At 40.5% G+C, this 17254-nt stretch overlaps 1 protein-coding gene across 2 annotated transcripts in view; it reads right to left on the minus strand.

Annotated features, from left to right (window-relative positions):
* LOC117289132 overlaps positions 1-17254 on the minus strand; it is a 45710-nt gene that overhangs the window by 13284 nt on the left and 15172 nt on the right. The window contains exons 3-4 of one of the 2 annotated variants that reach the window (XM_033770111.1): positions 11032-11091; positions 580-1589 (exon numbers count right to left, since the gene is read on the minus strand). In XM_033770111.1, the coding sequence (XP_033626002.1) occupies positions 580-1589; positions 11032-11091 (1070 nt within the window). The remainder of the gene's footprint in view (positions 1-579; positions 1590-11031; positions 11092-17254) is intronic. The other variant, XM_033770112.1, reaches the window with a different exon arrangement.

A 17254-nucleotide genomic window follows, 5' to 3' on the forward strand; every position in this document is an offset into this window, starting at 1 on the left:
GGTTGCCAGCCAAAATACATAGTCTCATGTTAGATATGTGACCGGTATCCTGGTCATTCCAGCAATAACGTTTTTTTTTTTTACAGCGGCTGTTTTGTGATGGCCAGATATGTCAGAACTACATAGTTTGTGATTTTTTTTGCTGACAGCTCGGCGGCTGAGAAAGAGGTATCACCCAAATATTAAAAGACTCTAGGCCTGAAGCCTTTACTACATGTAGGCATCTGAAAGCACAACAAGGGTGCTCTTATCTTTCCTTTCCTCTTGCAATTTCGATGACCAATTGAGTCAAAATTTTCACAAATTGGTCATTTCATGCATGCTGTAATGTATGTTGGGATTCACTAAGTATGACAATTACCAAAGGTGTCCAGGGGTGGATTTCATAAAGAGTTACATGTAAGACTAGTCTTATCTCGAGTTAGGAAGAGGTACTCGCCAAACGTTTCTTATTTCTCCTAGGACTAGTCCTAAGTTAGGTCCTAAGTTAGGACTAGTCCTAACTCTTTGTGAAATCAACCCCTGCTACTTTAAAGAAAGTGGTTGGTTGTTTCTGCTACTATAACTAAAGTATCTTACTTTTTTGCATCTTTCTCAACAGCCTTCTTAGCATCGACAAGTTCCTGTCTCAGATGTTTGTTATTGCCCCTCAATCTGATCACCTCGGCCGTTAAATCCTCAACGCCTTCAGGGATGGATTTGGCATCCTCATTCACCATGGGAAATGCCTCATAAGTATTCTCGCCGTTTTCTTTTGAGACAAAATCACAGGACTTGTTAACAGGTGTTGGCCCATTTTCTTTGTATATGCCCTTACGCAGATTGTGGACATTTTCAGCGGCCACCGCATGGACAATCTCCGGGACGGACTTGGTAGTTTCCTTACTGGGAGGTTCTGGGATCTTCTTGGGGAGTTTCTTCCTATGGCCGTGGGATTGGGCCCTGGCGCGTTCCCTGCCTGGTTTCGGTCCAAGAGACTCTTCGACTTCTGTTCCATTCACCGTAAAATGTGGTACTGTCAAGGAGGGCGACAAGGAAGTAGGGGACAGCTGCTCATCAGAATGATTGGTCCCATCCATGTAATCCACCACCAGCTGGCTCTTGGTGTTCCCTGCCTTGTTGGCGGCTGCTGGCTTCTGCTTCCTCGGGCAGTGGCCATGAGTGTGAGCCCTGGCTCGTTCCCGTCCGTGTTTGCGATCGACAGGCTTAGGGGGACCGTTGCTCATGTTGGTGCCCGTGTTGCTCCGGATGGTGATCTCCCCGCCTTCTTGATCATCGTCCTTGGTGGCGTAATCGTAAATGAAGTCTACAAACTCAGCGCCTTTTGCTGCGCTGTCCACAACGGTGGCTGTTATGGGTGTGACCTTCACAGGATTGCTTGTAGATGTTGCCACAGTATCGTAGTCGGGGTGAGATCCATGAGGTGGGATTGCTGGTACAGGATTGATTGCGCTTTGAGCTGAGCGATGAGCTTTTCCTCGAGAGCGGCTTGGGATGCCGCTGCTCGTTGCTCGTCGCTGAGAGGTCTTACCGTCAGATTGGCTGCTCCCCTGCGAGACCTGACTTGTCTGGTTCCCCATATCCACATACTGCAAGGACAAAAAACAAGAACAGAAAACAAAAAGTACCGGTGAGAACTAGGTAAACACACAGGACATTGATCATCCAGCCGCAGTTTACTTTCTGATTTTGTACCATCCAAGTTTAGAAACCGCTTTGGAAATGTGTCTCAGAGCTACAAACGTCCTATGTTGACACCTTATGTACATGACGTGCAGCACTCTTTACAAAACTACCCTGTCTGCCATTTTGAGAGTCAAAATGTACAAAAAGAAATTTAATAAACAAAATTGCAGAAATGTTACAGACTGACATTCTGCCATTTTGTGAGTTTGAGGTTGTTGTATACCCATACATGCTAAAGCTTGCCCAGCTAGTCTGAAGATTTCACAATGAACACAAGCACATGCTAGCATATCTGGACAATGCGTGCGAATTGGATGCTGCTAACGTGCAAGTTAATACAATACACCCCCTTCCACAAAAAGTTAACTTTTTTTCATACAGAGATGTTAAATTTGCATAGGGGTATGGAATATTAATTTTGGTTTTTCCCATACACCAATGTGTGTTAGCAAATATCACAGGCATGTTTCTCGGGTGGGATTCGAACCCACGACCCTTACAATTCTAGAGCAGTGTCTTACCAACTAGACTACCGAGATTGCCCGGTACATTAGCTAGAGGCAGTTTGAATCCTATGTTTTGGCAGCCTATTTTCATACAAACCACTAAAATAAAACCATTTAATGCTCCAGTTTTCAAAGTAGGTATTTTAAAACCAATTACAACTCGGGTCCTTTCACCAAACAATAAACAATTTGAGTCAAGACTTCCCCAAAGCTTTGGAAAAATCCTAGGAATAGCCCTGGAGAATCACACAAGACCAGGCACATCATTCTCACACAGTTGTCTTTCAAATAACTTATCCATTCCAAAGAAAATGGTGTGGGAATACGCTCATATTTTTTAGCCATTGGACACTTTCTGAACAGAACAACAATTAAAAGTTCACAGATTAACAAATAACTTACAGGGTGTACAGAAGGTAATGGTGAAAGACTTCCCTTGAAATATTTTTCCATGAAATGCTTAACTTTGTGAGAAATAACAGATTTGTTTTAAACACATGTTATGACACGGCGAAACTTGTGGAAACAAGGGTGGTTTTCCCATTATTTTCTCCAGACTCCGATGACCGCTTGAGCCTAAATTTCACAGCTTTGTTATTTTATATATAGGCCTAAGTTTTGATACACGAAGTGTGGGCCTTTGGACAATACTGTTGACCGACACTATTGGTAATTACTCAAAATAATTGTTAGCATGAAAACTTACAAGCAATGGAGAGCTGTTGATAGCATAAAACTTTGTGAGAAACGGCTCCCTTTGAAGTAACTTAGTTTTTGAGAAAGAAGTAATTTTCCACTCAAATATTGGAATTTGAAATCAAGCATCTGAAAGCACACAACTTTGTGTGACAAGGGTGTTTTCTTCCATTATCTCCTCGCAACTTGAGTTCAAATTTTCACAGGTTTGTTTTTTTGTGCATATGAGATGACTGGTCCAATTACCAAAGGTGTCCAGTGCCCTTAACTGGTGATTTATTGACATTTGACAATCGCATTATGACAGCTTAAAGAGAAGATACATTTGAAAACCACTCCCATAATTTGGCAATAAATAAGTACAGCAGCTTTCTATAGTATAAAGTACTTTGAGAATAATTTTACTTGAAGTTATGTTATTATGAATACAAAATTGTTAATTTTTTTATTGCCCCAAAGTTGAATTTGAGAAACATTTCTGTCAGAAACAGCGGGAAGGTACATGTATGTGTAATCTCACGTGGCTCAAAGCAACTTGGCCAGAATTGTAGTTTTTCTAAATCAATATCCAACAAAGTTACAGTGAGGTCAACTTCACACTTATGACTAAATAACAACTACACACAAAATAAACAACAATAAATAGTCAAATAAGTTTTGAGTGATTTCGTTCAAGTTGATCTTTAACAGATTTTTTTGTCAATTATAACAACTCACCCATAAAGTGTCTGATATATCCTGCCCTTAGAGTATTGTCCCACAAAGTATACCGTACTACATGTATATTATCTTGAAGGTCTGACACGTATAGTACCTACACTGGGAGATATGAATCAGCCGGCCATATGCCGATGACACACAAACTTCTGATGACAAGTGACGTTGTTTAGAGGGACAACGGGATTGTGGGGACAGGGGGGGGGGGGGGTTCAAAGGAAGAGTTTGTTAAAGGGGAGGGTTTTTATGCTAAAAAGCCAGGGGCTGAGTGCAAATGTCTTTTTTACTAGATGTTAATTTTGCATCAGGGTGAAGAAAGTATTTGGTTTTTGCCCTTAAAGGCAGTGGACACTATTGGTAATTGTCAAAATAATTATTAGCATAAAACCTTACTTGGAAGCGATTAATGGACAGAGGTTGATGATATAAAACATTGTGAGAAACGGCTCCCTCTGAAGTGCCATAGTTTTTGAGAAACAGTGATTTTCCACGAATTTGATTTTGAGACCTCAAGTTTGGAATTTGAGGTCTCGAAATCAACCATCTAAATGCACACAACTTCGTGTGACAAGGGTGTTTTTTTCTTTCACTATTATCTCGCAAGTTCGCTGACCAATTGAGCTCAAATTTTCACAGGTTTGTTATTTTATTCATATGTTGAGATACATGTACATGTACACCAACTGTGAAGGCTAGTCTTTGACAATAACCAATAGTGTCCACTGCCTTTAAACAATATAATTCCTTGACATTATTCAATCATCTGCACGCTTTGTGCAATGTCCACTCTGTGCACATTTTACTCCCTAGCATGCCTAGTCTTGCTTACAGTGGCCTCTGTTGAAACCACAGCCTCAGCTAGGGAACCAACCTAAGACTCTATATGCATGTTTGAAGTCACAGACCAATATTAAACGATCGTTTCGTTTTCAAAATAACTAGTTAAGCCTAAGCCAGAGCCTTAGCCAGAGCCAATCCAAAACCTAATCCCGAGAACAATCCAGAGCCTAATCCTGAGCCAAAGTGGCAGCCTAAAGCAAGAACTTAATCCTGAGCCCAAGTGGAAGCCTAAGCCGGAACCTAATCCAGAACCTAATCCTGCGCCCAAGTGGAAGCCTAAGCCGGAACTTAATCCAGAACCTAATCCTGCGCCCAAGTTGAAGCCTAAGCCGGAATCCAATCCAGATCCTAATCCTGACCCCAAGTTGAAGCCTAAGCTGGAACCCAATCCAGAACCTAATCCTGAGCCCAACTGGAAGCCTAAGCCAGAACTCAATCAAGAGCCTAATCCTGAGCCCAACTGGAAGCCTAAGCCAGAACCCAATCAAGAGCCTAATCCTGAACCCAACTGGAAGCCTAAGCCAGAACCCAATCCAGAACTTAATCCTGAGCCAGAGCCCAAGTTGAAGCCTAAGCCAGAACCCAAGACAGAGACACAAGGCCAAGTCACACAAGGCCCCGATAACAAGAACGAAATCGTAAACGATACAAATGCACGCCCCTGATTGGTTTAAATGCTCCAAGCAGAGTATGCCCACGCTCATTCAACCAATCGAGGGCGTGCATTTTTATTGTTTAAATCGTTTTCGTTCTCGTTATTGTGGCCTGTTTGACTTGGCCTTAAACCAGAGCCCAAGACAGAGCCTACCACTGAACCTTAGCCAGCTCCCAGCCCATAGCCTCAGCCAGACCCTAAAGCCACCACCCCAGCCAGCACCGGCCTGAGCCACAGCCTCAGACAGATCCAAAGCCCAAGTCAGAGTCAAGCCATGTTTTGAAAAAAAAGCCTGAATCTCTTCTATTGTTTTGAAGCCTGTTGAAGTTTACTTAAACATCTCTCATGCCCCATTAATTCAATATTGCCTGAATTTTGTTCACCTTGTAGAAAAAGAAAAAGAAAACAAAAACATGCACAATATAGAAATGTGTAACAATTTTAGAAGCTTGCTTTAGAGAAAACACTCTGATAAAAATTGTGAGCAACTTTAAGTAATATTTTTGAGGTTGGATTTACACAAGTTCCCCAAGCATGAGGGCAGGACAAGTTTTAACAAATCCAAGAAACCTCACCAGGCAGCCCTGATACTTCGCAACGGCAACGCAGCAATTGCCGTCGTTGCCCCTACCAACTTTGTAGCAATGCCCTTCAAAAACCTGGCTTTTCCCGGCAATGCTTGCCGTACCCTTTCCTCATCATTGCCACCGTGCCCTTCGCAAGTTTTTATGATTTTAAATTTGTGCACATTGTGTTGGTGCCCTAAATTTTTACAGAAAGCAAAAGTATCAGGGCTGCACAGGCAATGGGTGCAATTCCCTCACTGCCTTGTCGATGCTTTGGGGCCCCTTGATGTACATGTTTGTAGGAGAAAACATTCTCCTTTTCTTCCCCTTAAAATAACAAAGCATTCGACCAGCTGTTACACTTAATTTGGCTGAGTGTCTTGGTTTTCAGGCTTTGACAAGTTTTGGGAGATTACATCCCCCAAAAATGGATATAACTGGTAAGATTTGTTCTTGCTATTTTGTTTTAAACTGCAATTTGTGCTTTAATTTCATGGAACAGGTCATTGAAAGGTCTATTATTTTTTTCTTCTCTTTGAAAACTTCAGCAAAATGGGTGGTCATAATAAACCCCTGCCTACTAAGATTGGGCATATCGTATCAAGTACCCCCTAATTTCCGGAAGTTTTTGTGGTAAAATTCTACTTTATTAAACAGAAATTACTGGCATAATGTATCTCATGAGAATTGGTGCCTGATATCCAATTTATAAAAAGTAAGCAATCAGAAAGTTTGTTCACATCATTACAAATCATGCGTCAAACCTGGTAGAGCTTTGGGGTGTTAATCCTAGTGGACGATTCCTGAGATTAAACACAAACCTCTCCTTTAAGATGTTGAATCGACAAGGGATATCATGGCCGCCATTATATCATTAGCAATCCTGTGAGTCATTTCCTTCTACTTTAACCTGTCTGCTTACAGACTGTTCTGCAAACTCTTCCTTCTCTCAGTGTTCAAGGCAGTGCCCCCCCTCCTGATTTTTCAAACATTTTTTTTTGGAGTGTACTCTCTTCAAATCTGAAGAATCATTGGGTTACAATAACAAAACTAAATTAACAAAAACACAAATTGAATTGGGTCTTCCAAAATTGTTGGTCTTGAATTTTGAATGAGACTTTAATTTCAATCGCCTGCTTGCAACAACCGACTGTTTGGGGACACTAGATGGCAGCAGACGAATGGCACTGCAGTTATCCATCGTTCTCAGACTATAGACGATGTGACCTATGTTTACAAAAACTCTCTCTGTTGACAGAACACTGTATACGTCATGTTTCGCCGTGCAAAAGACGCGTAGTATGGTAAGATTGCATTACACTTTCTAGCTGGCTGCCAAAACATTAAGGTTATGCCCTGCGGTATGCCCGCGAATCATATTATGGTTTTCGAGTGACGTCATGAGGTTGCATCATCTATAGACCTTTTTTTTACGATGTCACAGCCAACCCAGGTTGGAAAACCATGGAAAGCTAGGAATGCAAATCAAAAACAGATCTCTACTATTTGTAACAGGTTGCAAAAATATTCAAACATTGTGTTGATTTTGTTGAAAAAACAAAACAACTAATCATGGGAGGTATTTTATTAAATTTAACTCGCGAATTTGGTTCAAACATCTGTTAAAACGATCGCCCGAGTGTTTAAAAACATTAGGTCGTCCATGCCAACTAAGGCTGTTTGTTTATCAATAAAAAAGGTCTATACACAGGCTAAGAACTTTACAATGGAATCTTACCTAATAAGTCTGCTGCCACCCAGTGTTCTAAGTCTGCCATTGCACAAAGACAGGTAGTCTAAACATTTCGGTGCTGCTAAAGAGTGTGTAGATAGATTCAGAACTCATACTCCACGACAACCCACTTACATGTGTGTCATAGGCTATGCATATCAACTTGACTAGAGTTTAGATGTCTTAGTGGGTCTGACAGTATCTCAGATGGAATAATAGAGGATTTGTGCTTAGTGCAACCAGGGAACTTTAACTGAAACTAAATGATTTGTTGTTGTCTTGTACAATCATGTACAGTGCCGTGTCAGGGCCTAGTGGTATGACCACCGGACTCAAGTTCTGGTGTTCAGCAGAATGTGGGTTTGAGAGTCTTGACACCCGTGTCCTTCACCAAGACACTTAACCACGAAGCTTCCTCTTTTGGATGGGACATAATGTCGTTGGTCCCGTGTGTTGTTTCACGCAAGTAAAGACCCAAATGCAGTTAAGGAAAAGCGGGGTTTGCCCCAATGTTCTTGGCCTGCTTGGCAGCAATTTGGTGCTATAAAAGGATTAGGTCTCATAACTCAAACGTAGTGCCACATCTTGCACAAAATACTGTACGTTTCCATCACTGAATGACGGGTATGCGTAGTATATTTAATACATGTAAGAAGCCACTGGTATTATTGTTTGTATTACATGTACCCGTACATTAATAGCACTGGACACCTTTGGTAATTGTCAAAGACCAGAATTCTCACTTTAACTGTATCCATGGAGGTAGAAATAGATTTATATTTCTACCTCCATGCTGTATCCCAACACATAGGCCCTATGCAATAACAAATCTGTGAACATTTTGCCTCAATTGGTCATCGAAGTTGCAACAGAATAATGAAAGACGAAACACCCTTGTTGCACAAATGTATGTGCTTTCAGGTGTCTAAAACAACACTAAAGCATTTGAATGTTTGATTGAGACTTTCTAAAAAGCTATGTTACTTCACAGGGAGCCATTTCTCACAATATTTTATACTATCAACAGCTCTCCATTGCTTGTTAAGTTTTAAGGCTAACATTTATATTGAGTAATTACCATTAGTGTCCAGTGCCTTTAAGAGGGGGGAAGATAAGGTCGGCTTATGCTACAAAGCTGTACAGTAGTGGAGACCAAAATCTTGCCTCTTGTCAGTGATGTAATGGATTCAGAAATAGAACAGCTCAACACTAAAACTAGAGTGTTTTTCATTCAAGCGCCAAGCTTTGCACAGTTCCCTGCCCCCCCCCCCCTCAGCAATAGGGGTTTGTGTTCTACGAAAAATGGCACCTCTTGTCAGTGATGTAATGGTTCATAAATAGAACAGCTCACCACTAGCTAGACTAGCTAGAGTGTTTTTCATTCAAGCGCCAAGCTTTGCCCAGTTCCCTGCCCCCCCCCCCCCTCAGCAATAGGGGTTTGTGTTCTACGAAAAATGGCACCTCTTGTCAGTGATGTAATGGTTCATAAATAGAACAGCTCACCACTAGCTAGACTAGCTAGAGTGTTTTTCATTCAAGCGCCAAGCTATCCCCGGTTTCATCCAGCCAACTCCCCCCCCCCTGCTATACACACCCTCTCAGTTAGCAATAAGAGTTTGTCCTACAAAAAATCACGCCTCTTTGCAGTGACGAAATGGTTTCAGAAATAGAACAGCTCACTACTAGCTAGTTTTTTCATCAATGCGCCAAGCATTGCCCATGTGCCCCCCCCCCCCCCGCCTCAGCAATAGGGGTTTGTGCCATACTAAAAACCACGCCTCTTTTCACTGACGTAATGGTTTCAGAAATAGAACAGCTCGCTACTAGCCAACCCCCCCCCCCCCCCCCCCCACACACACACCCTCCCAGCAGTAGGGGTTTGTGTCCTACGCAAGCGTGCCATACAAGCTCGTGGCACAAGCCAGTACGACATTATTACTGCTTTCCTTAGATTAGTCGCCGATGGGGAAGTCGCATTGGCACTCCGCCGAGGAAGTTATGCATTTATACTGCAACGTATGTCTTTGGTTCAAAACTTCTATTTTAAATGCTAGAGCAGAAAAAAGCAAACTGGAGACTTTTGAAATGCCAGGTAGCAGACTTACCAGGAAAAATCCACGGCTCTCAGAAATATGCGCATGCCTAGATTTATGTAAACACAGGAATATCACCCAGTTATTCTGTCACCAATTGTTCTTAAAGGGAAGGTACATGTTTGGTGATTACTCAAAACAAATATTAACTTAAAAACTGACTTAGCAACGAGCATTGGAGAGCTGTTGACAGTTTGAAACATTGTGGGAAACGACTCACTCTGAAGTAACGCAGTTTTTGAGAAGGAGGTAATTTCTCACTAAAATAATACTAGACTACCAGCTAGAAGTATTTTATTCCTATATGTGAAAGCACACAAATCCGTCCAGCAAGGGTGTTTTTTCTTTCATCTATTTCTCGCAACTTCGATGACCAATTGAGCCCAAATTTTCACAGGCTTGTTATTTTATGCTCATGAAAGTTTCCTGCGCTGCCTTTGAATAGACCTTCAGCATGTTGCCACCATTCGGTCAGGTTCCCTGTATCCAGTAGCAGCAATGAAAAGAGCAACTATAAATATTAATAGTAAACTTGCGGGTACAACCATGGGTAAGACTCTCTTGAAGGAGTGGTGGCTTTGAAAAGAGCTGGTTTGGTCTCGACCAAATGAATGCTACTATTCATTGCAATTAGGTGTCAGGGGATTCTTTCAGTGATTATCTGGTGATGTAATTATTTCTCATTTTGAAGATTCAACTTTTTTGTTCACAGAACTTGAGGCTGAACCAATTTATATTATTTACCCTGATGCAACCTTAACATCTATTCATAAATACCTCAGACAGTTTCACTATTCCTATTGGTGGAGAGCATGTCACGCGGGTGTGTATAAACCTTTGTTAATGACCAGTAAAAAGTGTTGAAACATGGGCATGACCCGCCGAGGCCTGGTTCTTGATAATTTACCTTGTCTCTGTAAAATTATCAAGATCAGGCCTTGTTAGATGAAAACCTCTTCACCACACCTACCCCAACTGCCTCTAGCTACCAGGCAAACTTGATGGTCTATTTAGTTAGACATACTCCTAAATGGCAAAGGTCAAAGGCTTGAATCCCTTCCAAGTAATATGCCTGTGAAATTTGTTCATAGGACTCTAGAACGTATCGGTAAGGGTAAAAGCAAATTATATAAGTTCAAGACACTGGACACTTTTGGTTATTGTCAAAGACTAGTCTTCTCACTTGGTGTAGCTCAACATAGTGCATACAATAACAAACCTGTGAAAATTTAAGCTCAATTGGTCATGGGGGTTGCGAGATAACTACATGTATGAAAGGAAAAACACCTGTGTTACACAAAGTTGTTTGCTTAAGATGCTTGATTTTGAGACCTCAAAATCTTATCTGAGGTCTCGAAAACAACTTCTTTGACAGTTACTCCTTTCTCAAAAACTACATCACTTCAGAGGGAGCTTTATCACAATGTTTTATGCTATCCACCTCTCCCCTTTACTGGTTACCAAGTAAAGTTTTATGCTAATAATTATTTTGAGTAATAACCAATAGTGTCCACTGTCTTTAAAATATACATGAACTTACATCACCACTGAAAATATCATGCAGATGTTTGGTAGATTCCTTCTCTTCACACCCATCATGCTTTGAAGGGTTAAAGATGCAGCATGCAAATCCAATATAAACAGAGAAAGAAAACATGACAATGAATTCAATGCTAAGGTTTAGGATTAAAATAAAAATAAACAAATGAACAATCTTGTCACCTTGTTATGTGAATATGTGTTGCTCTGTGGTGGTTTTAGTTTTTTGTGTCATTAGAAATTCTGAGATGAATAGTTGAAAAACGTTCAAGGGAGCTTTCACATGCCTTCTGGCTTGAACAAATGCATCAGTAATATAAATAAATTATCTGTTTGTGATTATTGTTTTAGTTTAAATATTGTTTTAGACATTTATATTTCCCATCTCATTTTTATTCGCCAGTTCGCTTTGATGAACACAATGACACGGAAAACTCTTACGCGGCACACAGAATGACTTTTTAAACTGGTCTTGAAGTTTCTGTGCGTGTTCGTGGTGGTCATAAATATGTACCATGTGTGTTGAGAGACAGTGGAGTGGATTGTGTGTACACAGACAACTGTTTAATGGAATCCATGCGGTCATGGTCATGCCATGGGGTGTGGTGTGGTGGCGGTTCAGAGCACCAGACTCAAGCTATGGTGTTGCTGATCGCCAGAGTTTAGGTTTGAGTCCCGGTCATGACACTTGTGTCCTGAATACCCCCATTAAAAACCAAACTCTTTCTCACTATATTCTTAAAAAAATTAGCCTAACAGACTGTGTGCGAACGGAATGGACGCGGTAGCAACTTTTTACGGTCTGTATTTAAACTTCATGATAAGGGGCTCGAACAGGTTTGACCATGATGGCGCACCAGAACTCTCAGCCTACTTAAACTTTTTCAGGCGACCGTCCCGTCTTGCGTTAAAAAATGAGAAGGGTCAACTACGGACAAATTGGTGTACTTGGATCGTACTTTGGATTTGCCAGAGGTGGCGCAGCCGGGCGTCATTTGGATGTACATGTGCACACATACCGGGTCCGTTTGTAGCATGTCATCACGTTTCCCTCTACCAAACTCATGACCAGAATATAAGTGACTAGGGTCTCGTTATAGACATCTCCAGCCAAAGCTAAACGATCCAGCCAGATCAAACCAGTTTTACACTTTTTTTTAGGCCGAGTTTGGACATTTTAAGAACTCCGAATTACAGGAAAAAAATTACTGAGGCATTTAAATATGCCCATTAGGTGTGATTATGTTTTCAGTATTATGGTGTGGTGGCCCTTGCAAAAGGCACTGCAAATAGTAATAGGAATAACTCTGTCCTTGGATTTGTACCTAATGCCATTTTCAAAGACCTGTTCCTTTCAAATGCCAGCATAAATTGTGATGATTACATTGCATACTGCAATGTCACTTGGCTTTTAAAGGGACACGTTGCCTTGGATTGGTCGAGTTGGTCCATGAAAAGAGTTTGAAACTGATTGTTATAAAATCCACACGGTTAGAAAGATGTTTTAAAGGCAGTGGACACTATTGGTAATTACTCAAAATAATTATTAGCATAAAACCTTTCTTGGTGACAAGTTATGGGGGGAGGTATAAAACATCGTGAGAAACGGCTCCCTCTGATGAAGTGCCATAGTTTTCGAGAAAGAAGTAATTTTCATCGAATTTGATTTCGAGACCTCAGATTTAGAACTTGAGGTCTCGAAATCAACCATCTAAACGCACACAACTTCGTGTGACAAGGGTGTTTTTTTCTTTCATTATTATCTCGCAAGTTTGATGACCGATTGAGCTCAAAATTTCACAGGTTTGTTATTTTATGCATATGTTGAAATACACAAACTGTAAAGGCTAGTTTTTGACAATTACCAAAAAGTAGAATATTAATGATCCACACAAATGTGCCTCGAAATTGCATGGTGTTGAGTCAAGTTTTTTACTCCATAAAATGGCCGACCGTGTTAGTTCGCAAAGTTTTAAACAATCGGTTTCAAACGCTTTTAATGGACCGACTCGACCGATCCAAGGCAACTTGTCTCTTTAATCTCTCTAGCTTCCTGCAACTGTTTCATTATCTTTCAGAAACACAAACGTATAACAAACAAAGGAGCCATGAAAAACTTTCATGCATAAATACCTCAGACAGTTTTGTTATTCCTACTGGTGGAAAGCGCGGCACGTTTTTTTTTTTAAACCTTTGATAATGACCAGTAAAAAGTGTTGAACCTGGTTCTTAATAATTTACCTCAACTTGTCTCGGTAAAATTATCAAGAACCAGGCCTCGGCGGGTTTAAACCACTAGTTGAAAACCTCTTCACCACACATTGATTCCCTTTTTGATATTGAATGTTTCAAAAATATGGGTGAAAATATTGATTTTAATGTTGAAACAACTCATTAAATGCACTGGACGCTACTGGTAATTGTAAGACCATACTTGGTGTATCCCAACATAGGCATAAAATAACAAGCCTGTCAAATTTTGAGCTCAATTGGTCATCGAAGTTGCTACAAAATGATGAAAGAAAAAAACACCCTTGTTGAACGAATTTGTGTGCTTTCAGATAAGAATAAAAGACTTCTGGCTAGAAGTCTTTTACTATTTTAATGAGAAATTACCTCTTTCTCAAAATCTATGCTACTTCAAACGGAGCCGTTTCCACGATGTTTTATACTATCAACAGCTCTCCAATGCTTGTTACCAAGTCAGTTTTCTTTTTCATTGAACTGATTACCCTGCATCTCTACCTTAGTTTTAGTTTGTATAATTTGTATAATTTCTTGCTTGTACAGCGCCATGAGCGTCATGCTTGATGGACCTGAGGGCTCTACAAGAGTATTATCAAACGTGTACCTTTCCTTTAAGTCCTGTGAATAAATCTGACCAAACAAACCAACAGTACAAATGGTACAGGTACCTGCAAACTTAACCAACTTCCTTTCAAGGGCTTGTCATGCTACATGAATCACAGACATTTTAAAATCTTTATTGTGGTTTTCTAAAACGCTAAACTAACAAATTGTGGTTTGTATATTCAAAACGATTTCATGCAAAATGATTGTCTAAAAAGGACATTGTCCAATAATTGATCTTACAACAAAGTTTAAAGGGTATATTACTAAACCGTAGTGGAAACTGACAGAGGACAGGGTATCATTTTTGGGTGTACAAATCGTGTCATCAGTCCAACCAAGGTCATATTATTTTATGCTTTTCTGTGAAATTGAGTTAGATACAAAAGGTGCTTCACTTTTGTCTGAATAAACTGTAAAAGTAATGACTTTGTCACTAAAGGTAATTATCAATAAATTATTCCATTGATTGTTAAGGTGTTCCGAGCAAATTGCAACATTGTTGACCTGAGAAATATTATGTTATTCCCGGGGTTTGTGAAGCAGGTTCCTTTAGGAGTTTCAATAAAAGGTAATGGCAATGTAGACTCAGTAAATCGAGACCCATGCCCAAAGCTTTACAAAGGCAATAGAAGCAATTGCCTCCATGCCCCTGGCCTTGGTGCCCCTTGAAAAGCTTCAAAAGAAATGAACAATTTCCTCACAGAGTTAGTGCCTTGTACAAAGGAGTAAAACTGCCTCTACAAACCCGGCCAAAATGCTTAGGTCACCCTTTCCTGTATTATGTACAACATTTCCCTGTGCACTTTCTAAACATTTGTCCCCCGCCCCCCCCCCCACTCAATGTTGACCGTAACTTGGAACACAGTCGACAATTGGAACCAATATTGAAAGGGGGCAGGGGGGCCCAATGAGATATGGCTGGGATTGTAGGTGCCACTGCCCTTTCAAAAACAAACCATCAGGCCTGAAGGCCTTCTTATTGTTTTTCCATTGTAATGCTTGAGTTTCTTCAGCAAAACCACCATTGTTTTTTTATTTTACGAATGAAATGGGAGAACATCCTCGCCCATCCTTCACTGTTTCTTATAGACTTTGCATATATAAGTTCCTTAAGGAGCACATTGGCCAGTCTTTAGAGGCGCCCCTATGGAGTCATTTTGTACCTCCCTTTTTAAATTTGTGTTGTCCTTGGGCTCCATTAGTTAACGGAAATGAGCACACAGAGTCCGTTCCTACATCAGAGAGCTTCTTTGGATCTCAGACCCACACTTCGTAAGACTACAAGAGCACACACAGACTACGCCAACATTAAAAAAAAACACCCAAGACTGGAACAAAAACAAGCTTCAAACTGAAATGAAGCTGATCCCTTATCGCAAGCGGGAAAAACACAATCATAAGAGATGAGTCACCTGCTTTGAGCAGGGGGACCTAGGCTTGGCTTTATCACACTGTACTTGCCCGTACCAGGTTGGCACAATTCACACCCAATGATACGTGGAGAGATGCTGGAGCTGTTTGGCTACATTTTCAAACAGAACATTTGGCTACATTTTCAAACTGCACATTTGGCTTCATTTCCAAATACTATGCCCAGCGATTCCTCACCGTTACACATGTTATAGAGAACGAACGTCACCCCATGAAACAACCTCTACTTATTTTTAAACAACACCTGGTTCCAGATATCAAGGCTCAAATTTTTTTGGGATATCCACATGACAGCAGGGCATGTGTAGCTCGAAATAAGAGAATAAAAGGGTAGCGACGAGTTCTTCAACGGCCGGTTAAAGCCAGCAGGGTCGGCGGCCATGTTGTAAAGGCCCAAGCCAAAGGCAAGGGCCTTTATCGTACGAAAAGTCCCTGCAAGGTTTTAAACAGACGTTTAAGAACGAGTCACTACTCTTTTATTCCCTTTTTGTTAAAAACGTTAAAAAAATACAATTATAGACACTTTAACAATTGAAAATTCAAAGTTTGAAACATTTTTTTCAAAAACTTTGTGAAGAATCTGTTTGATGCACGTGGGTACGCTTAGATTACGTGCTGTTACTATAGCTATGAATTGCGCTCCGCGAGACAATCTTGCACGCCCGACACGCGAAAGCCAGCTGGTTATAAACACTGGTCATTATCAAAGGTTTATACACCCCCACGTGACAGGCTTTCCACCAATAGAAATAGCGAAACTGTCTGAGGTACTATGAATTTGTATTTAAAGTTCAGAATCAAAATGAGTTGAACAAGCACTCAGGAAAGATCTATTTAATTTGTGTTTATGTGGACGAGAATTCATAAATATCCCAGACAGTTTCTCTACTCCTATTGGTGGAGAGCGCGTCACGTGGGGCTGTTTAAACAGTTGATAATGACCAGTGTTTATGACCAGCTGGCTTCCGCGTGTCAGGCATGCAAGATTATCACGCACAGTTTATAGCTATTAGTAACAGCGCGTAATCTATTTCTAAGTAAGCACACACGCGTGTACACACAACCCACACGCAACAGACTCTTCACCTATGTTTTTGTCCATGCAGTGTTGGTTTCGAGCCCCGATTACTGAGATAGAAGACTTACAATAAAGGTAGCCTACTCTGTACAAAATTGTGCAAAGGAAGGTGGCAACTTACACTGAGTTTCTTAAAGACACTGGACACTATTGGTAATTGTCAAAGACCAGTATTCTCACTTGATGTATCTCAACATATGCAGAAAATAACAAACCTTTGAAAATTTGAGCTTGATTGGTCGACAAAGTTGAGAGATAACTATGAAAGAAAAAAAACACCCTTGTCAAATGAAGTTGTGTGCTTTCATATGCTTGATTTTGAGACCTCAAATTCTAAAGTTGAGGTCCACTGCCTTTCAACGGGCTGCTATAAGGTAATCTCCAACTGTCCTTAAATTGATTTTTTGTTCTTAATTTCAATTAGCAGATTAATTGCCAAATCCAATGATAAGGTTCGTAAGGAAAGGCCACCTTCATACAACATTGTTATTAATCCTACAGTTTCTGACAGTTTTGTTTTGCCACAATTTTATACTTCATTTCTGTAATAAGATCTGTGGGGAAAGCCAGCTATAAATGGCATCAAAGTTTATGACCAAGGCCCAGCATCATAGAGCTGCAGCTGATAAGTGAAAACGCAGAGTTGAGCACAAAAATAATGCTTACCAGAATAAGGTTATTAGTCAACTACAATGTCACAATTATGCATATTTTTTGTTACTGGTATCATTGCTTAGTTTTTCTGAGCACAACACTTTTCCTGCTTAAAGGCGTTTTATATTATACCCATTGGATTCGAAACCATTCGATGTGAATATTTCATTTCAAAAGATGTTTGCGTTTTTGAGATATCACCAACAAT

This window comes from Asterias rubens, chromosome 4 (genome assembly GCF_902459465.1).
Source record: "Asterias rubens chromosome 4, eAstRub1.3, whole genome shotgun sequence".
Lineage (NCBI taxonomy): Eukaryota > Metazoa > Echinodermata > Asteroidea > Forcipulatida > Asteriidae > Asterias > Asterias rubens.